The 17204-nt window shown below is 41.9% G+C and overlaps 1 protein-coding gene across 4 annotated transcripts in view; it reads left to right on the top strand.

Moving 5' to 3' along the window:
- The first annotated feature begins 4369 nt into the window (after positions 1 to 4369).
- The window catches only part of OPHN1 (oligophrenin 1), a 125099-nt gene continuing 112264 nt past the window's right edge, over positions 4370 to 17204 (top strand). The window contains exons 1-3 of one of the 4 annotated variants that reach the window (XM_050964635.1): positions 4370 to 5034; positions 5562 to 5656; positions 5756 to 5913. In XM_050964635.1, the coding sequence (XP_050820592.1) occupies positions 5760 to 5913 (154 nt within the window). In that variant the 5' untranslated portion in view covers positions 4370 to 5034; positions 5562 to 5656; positions 5756 to 5759. Of the gene's footprint in view, positions 5343 to 5558; positions 5657 to 5755; positions 5914 to 17204 lie in introns of all 4 variants that reach the window. The other 3 variants (XM_050964633.1, XM_050964634.1, XM_050964632.1) reach the window with 3 other exon arrangements.

Raw genomic sequence — 17204 nt, 5'->3', positions numbered from 1 at the left:
GTCTAGTCCCAATTCATGCATATTACTAAAACAGAATTTGTCTTGATTTGTCTCTGTGAAGTGGAAGATTGGCACAAGAACATCAGGAAATCTGCATGTCCGGACAGAGGTGCCTTGGAAGAGCTGCATGTGGGGGCCTATGACAGGAATAGCAGGGTGGCAGGCAGGGCCGGTGCAAGGATGTTTCGTGCCCTAGGCGAAACTTCCACCATGCCCCCCCCCGTGCCCCCGCTCTGTGGCAACTCACACACACTACAACCCCCCTCCCGCGGCAGCTCCATCCCTCCGCCCTGAGGTGCCCCCCTTGCGGCAGCTACCCACCCTCCGCCCTGAGGCACCCCCCCACCCCAGCTCACCCCTGCTCCGCACACAAGCACGAGCACCCCGAGCTTCACTTCTCCCACCTCCCAGGCTTGCAGCACCAATCAGCTTAGGTGCTGCAAGCCTGGGATGCGGGAGAAGTGAAGCAGCCACGGCGTGTTCGGGTAGGAGGCGAGGCAGGGGTGAGCTGGAGCGGGAAGTTCTCCTGCGTGCTGCCCCCACCTTACTTGCTGCAGGAGGCCTTCCCCATGCTCCCCTGCCCCAGCTCCCTCCGCCTAAATGCCGGCGGCAATCGGGGCTGCCAAAGATCCGGCTGCCGCGGTCGCTGCCGAAGAAAATGGCGCCTCCCAAATGCCAGCGTCGCCTAAATGGTTGCACCGGCCCTGGTAGCATGTCAGGACTGAATTTGTGGATCTAAATGCAGAGGAGGCCTGGAATTACTTTAAGTCACAGTTGCAGAAACTATCGGAAGCCTGCATCCCAAGAAAGAGGACCAAGCTGGATGAGCAAGCATCTCAGAGAGGTGATTAAGAAAAAGCAGAAAGACTACAAGGAGTGGAAGAAGGGTGGGATTAGCAAGGATAGCTACCTTAGTGAGATCAGAACATGTAGGGATAAAGTGAGAAAGGCTAAAAGCCAAGTAGAGTTGGACCTTGCAAAGGGAATTAAAACCAATAGTAAAAGGTTCTATAGCCATATAAATAAGAAGAAAACAAAGAAAGAAGAAGTGGAACCGCTAAACACTGAGGATGGAAAGGCGGTTAAGGATAACCTAGGCATGGCCCAATAGCTAAATAAGTACTTTGCCTCAGTCTTTAATAAGGCTAATTAGGAGCTTAGGGATAATGAAAGGATGACAAACAGGAATGAGGATATGGAGGTGGCTATTACCACATCTGAGGTAGAAGCCAAACTTGAACAGCTTAATGGGACAAAATCGGAGGGCCTAGACAATCTTCATCCGAGAATATTAAAGGAACTGGCTCATGAAATTGCAAGCCCGTTAGCGAGAATTTTTAATGAATCAGTAAACTCAGGGGTTGTACCGTATGACTGAAGAATTGCTAACGTAGTTCCTATCTTTAAGAAAGGGAAAAAAAGTGATTCGAGTAACTATAGGCCTGTTAGTTTGACATCTGTAGTATGTAAGGTCTTGGAAAAAAAATTGAAGGAGAAAGTAGTTAAGGACATTGAGGTCAATGGTAATTGGGACAAAGTACAACATGGTTTTACTAAAGGTAGATCGTGCCAAACCAACCTGATCTCCTTCTTTGAGAAGGTGACAGATTATTTAGACAAAGGAAATGCAGTAGACCTAATTTACCTCGATTTTAGTAAGGCATTTGACACGGTTCCACATGGGGAATTATTAGTTAAATTGGAAAAGATGGGGATCAATAGGAAAATTGAAAGGTGGATAAGGAACTGGTTAAAGGGGAGACTACAATGGTAGTGCTGAAGGGTGAACTGTCAGGCTGGAAGGAGGTTACTAGTGGAGTTCCTCAAGGATCGGTTTTGGGACCAATCTTATTTAACCTTTTTATTACTGACCTTGGCACAAAAAGCGAGAATGTGCTAATAAAGTTTGCGGATGACACAAAGCTGGGGGGTATTGCTAACACAGAGAAGGACCAGGATATCATACAGGAAGATCTGGATGACCTTGTAAACTGGAGTAATAGTAATAGGATGAAATTTAATAGTGAAAAGTGCAAGGTCATGCACTTAGGGATTAATAATAAGAATTTTAGATATACATTGGGGATGCATCAGTTGGAAGCAACAGAGGAGGAGAAGGACCTTGGAGTATTGGTTGATCGCAGGATGATTATGAGCCGCCAATGTGATATGGCCGTTAAAAAAGCTAATGTGGTTTTAGGATGCATCAGGCAAGGTATTTCCAGCAAAGATAAGGAGGTATTAGTACCATTATATAAGGCACTGGCGAGACCTCACCTGGAATACTGTGTGCAGTTCTGGTCTCCCATGTTTAAGAAGGATAATTCAAACTGGAACAGGTTCAGAGACGGGCTACTAGGATGATCCGAGGAATGGAAAACCTGTCATATGAAAGGAGACTCAAAGAGCTTGGCTTGTTTAGTCTAGCCAAAAGAAGACTGAGGGGGGATATGCTTGCTCTTTATAAATATATCAGAGGGATTAGTATTAGGGAGGGAGATGAATTATTTAAGATTAGTACCAATGTGGACACAAGAACAAATGGGTATAAACTGGACACTAGGAAGTTTAGACTTGAAATTAGACGAAGGTTTCTAACCATTAGAGGAGTGAAGTTCTGGAACAGCCTTCCAAGGGGAGTAGTGGGGGCAAAAGACATATCTGGCTTTAAGACTAAGCTTGATAAGTTTATGGAAGGGATGGTATGATGGGATAGCCTAATTTTGGCAACTGATCTTTGATTATCAGCAGATAAATATGCCATGTGGGCGGTGATGGGATGTTGGATGGGATGGGATCTGAGTTACTGCAGATAATTCTTTCCTGCTGGCTGGTGAGTCTTGTCCACATGCTCAGGGTTTAGCTGATCGCCATATTTGGGGTAGGGAAGGAATTTTCCTCCAGGGCAGATTGGCAGAGGCCCTGGAGGTTTTTCGCCTTCCCCTGCAGCGTGGGGCATGGGTCACTTGCTGGTGGATTCTCTGCAGCTTGAGATCTTCAAACCACAATTTGAGGACTTCAATAACTCGGACATAGGTTAGGGGTTTGTTATAGAAGTGGATGGGTTGGGTTCTGTGGCCTGCTTTGTGCAGGAGGTCAGACTAGATGATCACATTGGTCCCTTCTGACCTTAAAGTCTATGCATCTATGAGAATTTGCATCAGCAGAGTGTAAAAGAAGTCCATGTGTGTTGCTCTCAGTTCCTCAGCGTCAGCAGTAATAAATTCAGTCAGTTTTTAAATGAGATGATATTAACCAGTTTCCTTCCTATTTTAGTAATAGTACAACAGTTAGAAGAGGAACCTTATTGTTTAACATGTAAACAAACATTTTTCCACATTACTGTAAAGAGTGTTTGTTTTAAGTTCCTGGCTACATTGACAAAAAGAAGATGAAAACATCAACACTTTGACCTTGAGGTAAGTCTCTAGGGCCAATGTGCTCGTAGATCATCTTCTCTTGTTAATATTACCTGCAAAATGTTAAAGAACTGTGCAGATCAGCATGAAAGAATAACAGATTTTATTAAGCAGCTTTAATAGTATTTAAGTACAATCAGACTCTAATATGATTTTATTATTCTGTTCTGTTCAGAGCATGTTGGTGGAAAAGAAGGAAGATTTAGTTTTACTAATTAATGTTTCCCTGACTTTTTAAGGGGATAAATGTGTTTTGCATTAACAGAAAACAAGAAAGAGGAATGAAGAAGATACATAATCATATCCTTTAATAAACTGGAAACATATTGTATCCCTCTTGGTCCTCAAGAACAAGTGTGCACAGTAGGTATAGTATGGAGATTTTCATCAGTATAAAATAAAAGTTCTCATGTTTTATCTTGTTCTAAACAAGACATTTGAATGAAACAATGATTATATTGTTAATTTTTCTAAACAGAAAATCATATATAAAATGACTTGCAGATTGCAGATTATATGAGCAAAACCATCACCCCTTACATCTGTACCTATCCAGAGTTGCTAATAAAAGTGTGCAGATTACAGGAATTTAGGACAAAGGTTTTAGCCCTGCTAGCTTGCTGATTTAAAGTGACATGATTTTTTTAAACTTAAATGCTCAAGCCAATAATAAAAGAAAAAGCTGGGACTGAAAATAGAGTTTGTGGCTCCAATCCTGCAAAGATTTAACTCTCATGCTTAACTTTGTGCATTGTGCCTAACTTAATTGAGATCACTCACAGAACATAAAGTTTATGCTTAGCACATGCATAAATTTATGCTTAGCATATTCATAAATTTTCAAAAGATGGTCTTTTTGTGAAGGTCCCCAGGGTAGCTTAGCAGTCAGACAGCTCCACTTTAAGGTACATGACTAGGGGCCAAGCAAAGTAAATCAGAGCAGACAATACTGATCACTCAATCTGAGTTTTCGCTCAGTCTATACTACTTTGTCCACGACTTTGTGCCTTTAGTGCCGGATTCTCTGGAAGAACAGTCCCTCGGAGCTAGAGGGTGGGCGCTTGGAACAAGGGCGGGTCCTCTCACTCACTCACATACACAATACAGATCCTGCGGAAAGAAAAACTACACCTCCCAGGCAGCCCTGCATGCGCTATCCGGAGGAGGGAGTGTTGCTCCAGCGGGATTCATCCCGGTTCAGTTTCCGTAGGGACGTGTTTGCAGCAGCTGCGATGCCTCTATTGTGTCTCCTGCCTCTCTGGATGCTGCCTGTAGAGTGTGAGGCTATATTGACAACAAGGTGTTACCCTTGAGGGCTCAGCAGACAGCTGGAGCGAGGAAGAGTCCGCAGGAGATGCTAGCTCACCAAACAGAAGAGCGATCCTCCAGCAGCACCAAGCCATTCCCTGGGAAAGACCCACGTGAAATCAACACGGTTGCGTAGGAGAAGCGTGTGGCGCTCGTGAGCAGGTCCCCAGACAATCCTCTCTGAACAGCCGCTGCAGGGAGATTTGGGGAAAGGGGAGCTGCTTGTGACGTGTGAGCAAGAAACAGAAGGGGCTCGGCAGGAGCTGAAACAGGACATTGTCCCCGAGCGAGGAAGTCTGTTTTAAATGTAATGCTCAGGGTTATGTGTCGCTCTTCACGCGGATCGGGGCGGAAAGCACTATTGCCACAGACATAGAGATCCAGTTTCCTTAGGGAACAACCGGCTCTCCCTCCTGTTTCTTTAAGAGCGCAGGAGAAAAGGGGAGGTGCCACCTTTGGAGGCTGCGAGTCACTCGGTGCTTGAGGAATACAAGGAAGGAAATCCTCGCACAAAGCGGAGCGGTAGGGGGTGGGGACGTTCTGTAGCGCGGAGCTGGATGGACGCCTCCCGGCCGCCCCAGCCCCTGCGTTCATTCAGAGCAGCCAGATGTGTTTGTAGGTGTGGAGGGGTTTGAGTCGAGCTAACGGTTTGCAGATCAGAGAAGGGGAGTAACAGAGCAGGGACCCCCTAGTGCTGCTGTTTAGGTGGATTTTCAGTAAGGAATGGAAAGGACACTTGCTGAGGAGTAAGAAGAGGACAATAGTGAATAGGATCTAGCAGTCATAGCTAGAATGCTACAGAGGTCGTATAAATTTGTCTTATGTTTTCAGTAGGGTGCGATCAGACAGCCTGCCCCTTCCTTCTGTGATATACAGATCAAAGCTGGTATCCTCAGCAGACAACGAGAAGGATCTCTGTCGTTTTAGGAGTGAGTTGGGCACTAAGAGATTATTTGCTTTCAATCATTTTGATTTTTTTTTAAATTGGAGAATTCTTTTTTCATTTTGATTTTAATTTTTTCTTCAAGGAACATGGGGCATCCTGCATTAGAGTTCAGTGACTGCTACCTGGACAGTCCAGATTTTCGAGACAGGCTGAAATGTTATGAGCAGGAGCTGGAGAGAACCAACAAATTCATAAAGGATGTGATTAAAGATGGGAATGCACTTATCAGTGCTATAAAAAGTAAGTAAAATGATGTGGCTTTGTTTAAACACTCATTTATACCTGCGCAATACATACATTGCCCACAGCTTTCCAACAATGCTAATAATATTGGTGCATTATTACCATATTATACACTCATCGTGTGCTACTATGTAAGAATACTTAAATATATCTGTTCATAACCAAACTCTTGTCTTTTTAATAATAGATGCAACAAATATACAATAATTATAATTTCCTATTGTGCATTTGAACAATTTTCTGACTGCAGTATGTAAGGAAACTCCAAATATAGCCTCTCTTACAATAAAAGATATTACTTCACCCACCTTGCCTCTGCAGTATGTGAGATATTTTACATATGTCAGTACAAAATTCTCTATTTAAAGTGACACTTTCTGTAGTTAGTGTGCAGAGCTCTTTTCCCTCCATGCAGTTTATTCTGAATGTTACTCTGTTTTTATTGTTGGCCCTTTGAACAGATGTTGTAGGGTGAGTGCACCGGGGTATGTTAGGTGTATATTGTCAATATAAGTGCATAGTGTACCCCAGTGACAGGTTAGTGTTTTTCATTGAAACAGACAGTCATTTTTGTTGATGAGCAACAGTTTTATCAGCTTGCTTATTTATGGTATAGTGCAGGTAAGTGTGATACAGTGTACGTACAGACACAACATGATGAAGTGTGTGGTGTTTGTTTGTTTTTTCCTAACAGGAAGTAGCACAATTTTCCAGTATAATTATTACCCCAGGTAATGAAGAACAGTTCAAATACAGTAAGGTTAAATGCAACCTTCTATTCTGATTTCTGTAGTGTAGGACCTAAGACTGGAACAAAGATCAATGCGCATATTGTATTTTGCCTCCGTTGATGGTTATAGAGGCCAGAATCCCTTCAGAGGAGATTAGCACTTTGAATCAAAGGGAGAAGACCGTGAACAATAGTTGAAATAATACCACTGAAGGCAGCCTTTCCCACCATGTTGAAATATTCCTTGATGGAATAGGTGTAGGGCAGAGGGAGTCTATTTAAATCATCTTCAATGGCTTCAGTGGGAGGTAGGTGCCTAAATGCCTTTGTGAATCCCACCCTTAGTCTCTCTGTACCTCAGTTACCCATCTGTATAACACAGGAATAATAGTACTTCCCTACCTGATGGGGGTATTGTGAGGATATATACATCAAAGATTACTAGGTGTTCAGATGCTACAGTGTTGGGGCCTGATAAGTACCTAAGATAGAAGTGTTTCAATCCTTGTCTATAAAACAATTGGGTTATCAGTTGTTATGATTGTACTACAGGAAGTTCTTGTATCTATCATTTTCCCTTTTCCTTTTCTCTTTTTGGTTTTGCCTGCTACAGCTGAAGTCAACCAACTCAGTAGCTATTAGGCCATTGATTTTCTTATCGGGAAAGCGAAAAGCTTCAGTTAGTTCATGCAGCGTCAAAAAATGGATATTTATTTGAGCAGCTCGATAGCCTGTTGTAAGGATGAGAAGGAGAGAGCTGGAGGGGCTAGATACTCTTCTGCGACTCTGCCCATTTGTGTCGGTCTGTTGGCACAAAGGGACTGGGAAACCATCAGATCCTCTCAGCTGAGAATTCCCTGGTGTGAGGAAGTCTTCATCTTCAGGACAATCCCAAACTGGCATACAGTCTGCCTAGCTAGCATCTGTGACACTTCCTGCAACTCCCTGTCAGGATTGAGAAGGGTAATATCCAGAGTGCTCGTGCGCTCTACTTATTCTCTGGTGGTGTATTGACCTCTTAAGGCCTAAACAGCTAGAGTAGTTTCGAGCAGATCTTGACGCTAGTCTACCTGGAGCCAGCATAGAATTGGGACCCCATTGTGCCCCCTCATTCAGGGCTGGCTCTAGGCACCAGCATTCCAAGTATGTGCTTGGTGTGGCACTTTTCAAGGGACAGCACTCCGGCCCTTTGGGGGTGGCACTTTTCAAGGGGCATTTTTGTTGTTGTGTTGGTTTGGTTTGGTTTGGTTTTGTTTTGCTTGGGGCTGCAAAAAACCTGGAGCTGGCCCTGCCCTCATTCTAGTTGCATGCAGTGGATGTTGGAATGATTTACTGCCACATTACTTTGTTACATGAATGGACTTTTGCAGGTATAAAACTGGAGTACAGTCAGTGAATCGAACCCACTGGGTGCGGTTGTGAATCTGCCTCTGTATGTTCTGCAATTTGCCCAATTTATTTAATTGGGAGAGGAAAGAAATGCAAGACTTCAACAGGAAAGCCCAGTGCAAGATGTAATTCATTCAAGGGACAAAGAGATGGAAAACTTTGATTTGCTGCAATTATTTGTTTACACCACTTTGTGCAGGTATAAATGATGGCAGAAGGTGCAAGGCAGTGGAGAATTAAAGCCTGCATCCTTACAATTTTACCAAAGTTGGGACTGATTCTCCCAAGTCTTTGGCATGCTGAACTCCCATTGGAATAAATGGGTGTTTGGAACCCAGGAAGGGCTTGGAGGAAAGACTCATTGGATACTAGGGTGACCAGAAAACAAGTGTGAAAAATTGGGACAGGGGGCGGTGGGTAATAGGAGCCTATGTAAGAAAAAGCCCCAAATATCAGGACTGTCTCTATAAAATCGGGACATCTGGTCATCCTATTGGATACAGACAGGACAATATCTCCTACTAACCTGACCTAAAAATAGATAAAAATGTTAGAGCAGTGCCCTCTGCTTCTAATGCCCATCCTCCTGCTTCTAATGCACCCACTACAGTGATATTTAGATGCTTACCTGGCTAATTGGGCTCTGTGCTGAAAAGATAATTTGGCTTTAAAAGTGAGTGGGAATTGTGTGTTTAACAGATAGATGTTGAAGCCTATTTACTACAGAAATGAGGATATTAGAAATGTATTGGTAGACCTCCTGGTACTGTGTCGATCAACCTTGCATCTAATACTTTGGTTTGGTAAAATGCTCCAGGTCATTAATTTCTCTAATTAAGTGCAGTACTCCATCAATTTTGAAGTTTGATTTATTTATATATTGGCTTCATCTTGTGGTGCTGTAAATAATTAGTGTAAAAACGGAAATGTAAGTTTTAAAGCAAATTAATTAAATTCATTGTCTGCCGACAGGCCTCTAAAATGCCAAACACCTGTTGTCTCAAAATAACAGGCTGTGCAGCCTGCTAGAGTGACTAGAGACTACAGTCTAGAAGGTTGGATGCAGCATTGTGTGTCTATATATAACAACATACAACCTCTTAAATTGTGCGAACTCAAAGCTACCAAGGAAAATTTACAGTTCTCTTTTAATTGGGAAATAGGATCTGCTAAGATTTATGACAAAGATGTAGAATAGGTCCCAGATTAAGACTCAAAATTTGAAATTACTTTTAATATGCATAACTTCCAGCTTGTGTGTGTGCAGAATAGTATCAAGCTACTCTCAAGATCTACCATAAAATAAGACTGAAGCTTGATTCTCCTCTCACTTATATTCATGTAACTCTAAAGATGTCAGTGGAGCATTTCTTAAATTATACTAGCGTGAAAGGGGAGTGGGGTTTCACTTCTTCAGAATTTCTGTAAGTATTACAGGAATCAACGCTCATGTGCATAAAAAATTTACATGCATGGAGGATTTCCCTCTGAATTCTGCAGTAGGAAATATCTTCTGAATTCTGTGCAAAATCTGCCAGATGTATGCAGGGTTGTTTTTTTTCTGTCTTTTGTTTTGTTTATATGTTTGTCTTGGGGATGTTTTTTAAAATGCCAGATATTATTGCAAGATCTAAAGTAAGAAAATATTAAAAAACTTATTACATTGTCTAGCAAGTAAAGGTTGTCAAAGAATGAGAATTAGCTAATACAATCTGCAGAAAATTCTAGCAGAATCTCTAGAGATTTTTCAAACAAACAAACAACCTGTAATATTTGGTGATACATTAAATAAAAGCCAAAGGGGGAGGAAAAGAAAAGGTTTTCAGAGGCACAGAGGACATTTAGGTGCCTCATATCTATTGAAAGTTATTTGAATGAATCCCATTTGTACTACGGCTGTCAAGCGATTAAAAAAATTAATTGTGCAATTAAAAAAATAATTGTGATTAATCGCACTGTTAAACAATAATGGAATACCATTTATTTAAATATTTTTGGATATTTTGTACATTTTCAAATATATTGATTTCAGTTAGAACACAGAAGACAGAGACTAAAGTGCTCACTTAATATTTTGATAACAAATATTTGCACTGTAAAAACCAAAAGAAATAATATTTTTCAATTCACCTATTAAAAGTACTGTAGTGAAATCCCTTTATCATGAAAGTTCAACTTTCAAATGTAGTATTATGTACAAAAATAACTGCATTCAAAAATAAAACAATGTAAAACTTTAGAACCAGCAGTCCACTCAGTCCTACTTCTTGTTCAGCCAATCGCTCAGACAAACAAGTTTGTTTACATTTACAGAAGATAATGCTGCCCATTTCTTGTTTACAATGTGACCTAAAAGTGAGAACAGGCATTCACATGGCACTGTTGTAGCCGATGTCACAAGACATTTATGTGCCAGATGTGCTAAAGATTCATACGTACCTTCATGCTTCAACCACCATTCCGGAAGACAGGCATCCATGCTGATGACAGGTTCTGCTCGATAACGATCCAAAGCAGTGCAGACTAACATGTTCATTTTCATCATCTGAGTCAGATGCCACCAGCAGAAAATTGATTTTCTTTTTTTGGTGGTTCAGGTTCAGTATTTTCCGCATCGGAGTGTTGCTCTTTTAAGACTTCTGAAAGCATGCCCACATCTCATCCCTTTCAGATTTTGGAAGGCACTTCAGATTCTTGAACCTTGGGTCGAGTGCAGTAGCTATCTTTAGAAATCTCACATTGGTACCTTCTTTGCGTTTTGTCAGATTTGCAGTGAAAGTGTTCTTAAAACAAACATGTGCTGGGTCATCATCCGAGACTGCTATAGCATAAAATATATGGCAGAATGCAGGTAAAACAGAGCAGGAGACATGCAGTGCTCCCCCAAGGAGTTCAGTCACAAATGTAATTAACACATTATTTTTTTAACTAGCGTCATCAGCATGGAGGCATGTCCTCTAGAATGGTGGCCGAAACATGAAAGGGCATACTAATGTTTAGCATATCTGGCATGTAAATACCTCGCAATGCTGGCTACAACAGTGCCATGTGAATGCCTGTTCTCATTTCAGGTGATATTATAAAAAAGAAGCGGGCAGCATTAGCTCCAGGAAATGTAAACAAACTTGTTTGTCTTAGCGATTGGCTGAACAAGAAGTAGGACTGAGTGGATTTGTAGGCTGTAAAGTTTTACATTGTTTTGTTTTTGAGTGCAGTTATTTAATAACAAAAAAATCAACATTTGTAAGTTGCACTTTCACAATAGAGATTGCACTACAGTACTTGTATGAGGTGAACTGAAAAATACTATTTATTATTTTTACAGTTAGAATATTTAATCAAAATGATAATATAAAGTAAGCGCTGTACACTTTGTATTCTGTGTTGTAATTGAAATCAATCTATTTGAAAATGTAGAAGAACATCCAAAAATATGTAATAATTTTCAATTGGCATTCTGTTATTTAACAGAGTGATTAAAATTGCGATTAGTCATGATAATTTTTTTGAATTAATCGCGTGACTTATCTGTGATTAATTGACAGCACTAATTTGTACCTTTGAAAATCTGCCCTGATATGGTTAGGTGCCCTTTGTAAGTGGTTTGTAGACACTTTTATGAGGAATGCAAATGAGGCTAAAATATTTAAGAATTATGGACCAATACATTCTGATGGTACTAAGCTGCATGTCTGAGGCAATTTAGTGGATACCTTTTAGTGCACCTTTTTAAAAATTATTGAAATGCATCACATTATAGGTTGCCAGTATTAAATGATGTAATGTAGTTTCAGGAGGTGGATATTTCTCTGAGGTTAGTGGGTTGCTGGCTTATTTAGTGGGAAAAAATGCACTTTTTTCACCCCTTCTTTAAGCCTCGTCCCCAAGTCAGCTGAGAGACAATCACTAAACTCTGAGGGGCCTGAAAGGAACTCTTATGTCATCAGATTGGCAGTGCTTCCTTGGCAATACTATTAATTTGTTTTACCTTAGTGTAACTTGCTCTAATGAACATACTGTATTCTCAAAGCAGCCTTGTTAATCATTTTCCATATGTTCACGTGAATCTTTCCCCAGCACCTGTGATAGAGTAGTCTCAATTTCCAGACCACATTATACTCTTTCTGGTCAGAATCTCTAAAGTCTGTGTAGATTTCAACTTAATCTATTTCTTTAAATTAATTCTTTGTGTGTGCATGTGCATGCGCCCTGGATTTTCCCTGAGAAAAAAGGAGAGGGTCAGGAGGCAGGAAATCTAAGTAAGATTCCACTCACAGTGTCCCTCAGATGGCTTGCAAGGAGTGGGGAGAAGAGACCAGGTCCTCCCTCCCTACCTCAAAATGACCTGACTTGGGAGATCTGCCAGAGGTTGCACGTTTTGGTATATTGATACTAGCTCGGTAGCATCACCCTTGCCCACTCCCATCAACTCAGCTTGGACTGAGCTGAGCTAACAGTACTTCTGACTGCTGTTCCTGAACAGCCTGCTGAAAGGGTGAGGGTGTGGGGGAATCCACAGAGTGGAGGGCTTTGGCAGAAAAGTTCTGACAACTTCTGATTGTTCAGCGGGGGGGACGCTGTGATGGTGATAGGATGGTGGAGGGGAAAAGAAGAAAGACATTGTGCCCATCACTTTGAGCTTGCTTTGTCCTGCAGGTTGCAGAACCCCGTCCCCTTGGAGCCACAGTGAAGGAGCATCTGATCAGAACAGCATGTTAGGGAGAGGTGCCATGGAAGTGATACTTGGACAGAGGGAACTCCTCACTCCAAGATTTTCTTCCATGTGTGGATCTGTGGGGGGTCAGATCTGGTCTGGAGTATTTATTCAGAGATAGGTAGGTCATAAAAAGCTATCTAGGGTGGGCTCTTTATGTCAGACCTGAGAGTTACAAAGCAGGGATATGAATGTAGGTTTCAACTTCCTTAATTTTTGTAATGAAAAGCAGAGCTCCCTTTCCCTTCTCTCTATGCATCTGTTTCTCCAGTCTACCCCTTAAGGGATATTCTGCAAACTTAAGAGAGTCTGGAATGACAAATGCTTTTCCAGGCTATCAAAGCTCTTCCCTTGCTTCACACCCCTTTCAGGGGGATGCAGAAAAAATTTAAAATCTGGCACTGTTGAGTTTTGGCCAGCACTACAGATCTCTGCATAGGCAAGGCATTGGCAGTCTCTTGCTAAATTTGAATGTGGAAATGCTGATCCAATGGAGTATTTCCCTAATTAAAGAAAAGGAGGTAGAGTGAGAAGAGACTCCCATGTAAATTGCACGTTTGCTTTGATGAGGTTGTAGGTAATGTTACTAGTTATGAAGCGAATGATAATAGGAGGCTGTTACTGATAGTGTGTCTGTGACTTCTCTGCAGAGCTGGTTTGCTGGGGCATTAGAAAGAGTTATTTCTCAGTTGTTTCAAATATCTCAATTTGGAAAAAAAAATTGTTTTATAGTAATTTCTATTGAAAAATAAGTGTTGGTCCCTTTTCTATGCTACAGAAGGAAAAGCTGACAGGGACTTCCTCTGCGGTCTTGAGAAGATCACTCTGTGACTCAGCTCCTTCATCTGTTAAACACAGATAACGCTTCTCCATTTTTTTTTATTTTTTTTTATTTAAAGCACTATGAGATCTTTGGATGCAAAGTAATACATGGGACTGATCCACACAAATTGATATACAGGGTTCATTGTGGAACTGACTAGACCCAAAGTGCTGTCATATGTTAATTCTAAACTAACTGAAAACAGAGAAAAAGATGGTTTTTCTCTAATCTGGTTCAATTATAATAATCTCAGGTGTAAAGTGAAACTAGAGTAGAGAACACGTTTCTGTCTCAATAATGTTTGTTGTTGTTGGCTGTATCCCTCTTTTATCAGAGCTGAGAGCAATCAGCACCACTGGACGCATCAGATTTTTATTTTTAGCCCGGTATGTGTTTTAGCGATATCAGTATCATTCACAATACGACATACACGCAATACCATTGATCAGCAAGAGAAGTAGTAACTTAGGTTAAATTTCCTTTCCTCTTCTGAACCCCTGTTTTCTTCCCTCCAAGACCATGGCTTAGATGTTCTACCAGCGGTGCTACAGAACCATATGGCTAGCATCATTTCCTGTGCAATTGTCCTTTCTCCCTTTAAAGTGGAAATGCTCCAGAGCTTGACTTTTTCTCGTTTTTTATATGTACCTGCCTTCCTTCTCTTCTGTGCGAGTACAGAGAGAACTACACAATCATTGGGGAACTTGCTGACATTCCTGCTCTTCTTATTATTGTGGGCATCATTCTTGCTTGCACCTCACAAGATGGAGACTCTTTCTATGGCAGCATGGGGCTTTGCATGAACAAACAAAGCTGTGGCAGCCAGTTCTGTTCACAGGAATCCTGCACTAAAGCAAACAACAGACATTTTTCATATATGACAAAAAAGCGACAAGGGGAGCTCAGAAAGCTGGAGAGCTCTCTTAGCAAGAGGTTTTAGATTAAGGCTTTCAGGAAATAAATGGACAATTTCTATGCTTCAAAGTCTCATTGTGGAGTAAATTATTCAGAGGAAAAGCCCAGGAATATGATTAAAATAATACGTATCCATTGCTTGAACTCTCCTGTGGTAATTAACAGAGCTGATCACAGCCATGGCTAAATGCTCAGAGCAGGGAGGTGAAAAAACCAATTAGCGTAATGTAGAGTTGCTCCTTAATACAAATTCTCCCAACGCTAGAACTTCCTGCTGTTACAGCACTACTCTGGTGGGGGAATATTTGTAGATGTTTTCCAGACAGGGTAAACTTCCTATCCTTCATCTTCAGGATGTGACAGGGACTCTGCCAAAGTCCACATCTTGAAATGGCTTTTTCGCAAGTCCACCCCCAGCCCTTCCATTTAAGCAGTGATTCAGGACTTGTTATTCCGTTCACTTCCTATTTGCAGTTCTATCGCTGTGCATCTTACGACACTGCCCCCTGCACGTGAAATGCCCTGCCAATCCTAGTTTGCCAAGTCACCAAGCCACATTTTCACTAACCCTCATATTATCTTCCTCATTCTCATTCTCTCCCCACCCACTGCTACATATGTACACTCTTCCCCCACCCCATTCTTGTTACTTACTCTCCTAAGTTTTAAAACTCCATTTAAATATCTTGAATTGAAAGGATGAACACACTGGGCTAAGTTAAAAAAAAATAGCCTCACGTTATGCTTGCAATCAATTGCAGGAACAGTGGGGCCAACACAAATTAACTCAGGACACTAATTTCTGAATTTAGACATCTAACTGCCTAACTGTGCCTGTAGATTCAGCATATCATTCATGCCTTTAAAACAGGTAAAAACTGAGAGATCCGGTAAAACCTGGCTCATAGGTTAGCGTCATCATTTTTTGTTATGATTAGCACGAAAAAAAATACTGTATTATTCAAATCCATCCATATGCTAAATGTTAATTTACTGCTTACACAGCTATTGTCCTGCACTCCTCTTCTCCTACATCCCGTGTGCCTGCATCTAGGTATCTCTGGCCTCGCCCTTTGTCACTTTCAATACCTTTTTGTTGGAAAAGCCTGCTGGTTAATGTGTGCTAAATTTCCTCCTGCAGAAGTCTCCAAACCTGCCTATCCATGAAACATTCAAGCAATAATAAATATATGGACCTTGTCCTGTATTGCTCCCACTCATGACTTTACTGTAAGCTCTTCGGGACAGGGTTGTGATGGTCTCTTGTCTCAGCTCACCTGCTGTACACCAGCACAACATTCGCTTATCTATCTTTGCTGTTACCAAAAGATAGCACCAATTCCTGTGATAGCTAAATGCTAGAAAAATTTATCTATTCTTTTCTGAATTCTTCAGCTTGCTCTGATGCCCCAGCATCAGGTTTTTCTCAATGGAGGCTGGGTGGTCTTACCAGCCCCTTCCTGACTTACATCAGCTGAGGATCTGGCTCATTTGTCGTAAGTCATTGTAGTCCCATTGACTTTGATGGAGCTTCACCAGTTTGGAGCAGCAGAGAATCTGGACCAGTGTACATACATCACTAAGATTCATATGCTTCTGGGGTGACCTTGGTACAGCCATGAAAAATGCATCAGACTGTGAGATCTGGTCTTTTGTGTGCCTTTACCCTGTACTATAAAGATTTCATGAGGAAGACCAGCGTTTCTCAAAATGGGGATCCTGACACAAAAGGGAGTTGCAGGAGGATGGCAAGGTTATTATAAAGGGGTTGCAGTATTGCCACCCTTACTTCTGCGTTGCCTTCAGAGCTGGGGACTGCAGAGCGGCAGCTGTTGGCCGGGTGCCTAGCTGTGAAGGCAGCGCCCCACCAGCAGCAGCACAAATGGTGGCAATACTATACCATGCCATCCTTACTTCTACGGTGCTGCTGCTGGAGGTGGCACTGCCTTCAGAGCTGGGCTTCGAGCCAGCAGCCTCCACTCTCCAGCTGCCCAGTTCTGCAGGCAGCACCATTGTTAGCAGCAGCGCAGGAAGTAGTGGTAGCAGTACCGCAACCCCCCCCCCCCCCACAATAACCTTGTGAGCCCCCTACAACTCCTTTTGGGTTCTGGGTCCCTACAATTAAAACACCATGAAATTTCAAATTTAAATAGCTGAAATCATGACATTTATGACTGTGAAATTGACCAAAATGGAGCGTGAATTTGGTAGGGCCCTAACTATATGCAATGGTAGGAGACATCAGGATGACTCATGAAACTGGGTGATGTGGTACATCAAACATGTCTTAACACTTAAGGTCTGAGGATACAAAAGCCATTTTGGCAGCATTATCTAAACATAAGAGCCTTGCCAGGTTTGAAATTGGTAATATATTTTGATGTAGCATGTCAGGAAGTCAGATGTGCAATAGTATATGACTGGATCCTGAAATGGACTTAGGTACCTAATGGCCACTTTTAGGTGTCTAAATTCAACTTTTGGATGCTACTGGGATCTTCAAAATCTTGGCTCAGATATCGCGTAGCCCTGGAGGTGCCTAAAATCCTTAGGCGTCTGAGTTCCTGCAAGTGGGCATATGCACAGCCATCTCTGTTTAGGTGCCTGGGCACTTATCTCACACCTAAATCCCAGCAGGATCCTCAAACTAGGTGTTCCCCCATCTGTCCAAACTGTGGGACCTGTTTTGATAGGTGTTTTCAGAATATGCCTAAACC

Source organism: Gopherus flavomarginatus, chromosome 8 (assembly GCF_025201925.1).
Source record: "Gopherus flavomarginatus isolate rGopFla2 chromosome 8, rGopFla2.mat.asm, whole genome shotgun sequence".
In the NCBI taxonomy this organism is placed as follows: Eukaryota; Metazoa; Chordata; order Testudines; family Testudinidae; genus Gopherus; species Gopherus flavomarginatus.
Note: the sequence above shows the minus strand (reverse complement) of the source record. Positions and strands in the feature narration are given on the sequence as shown.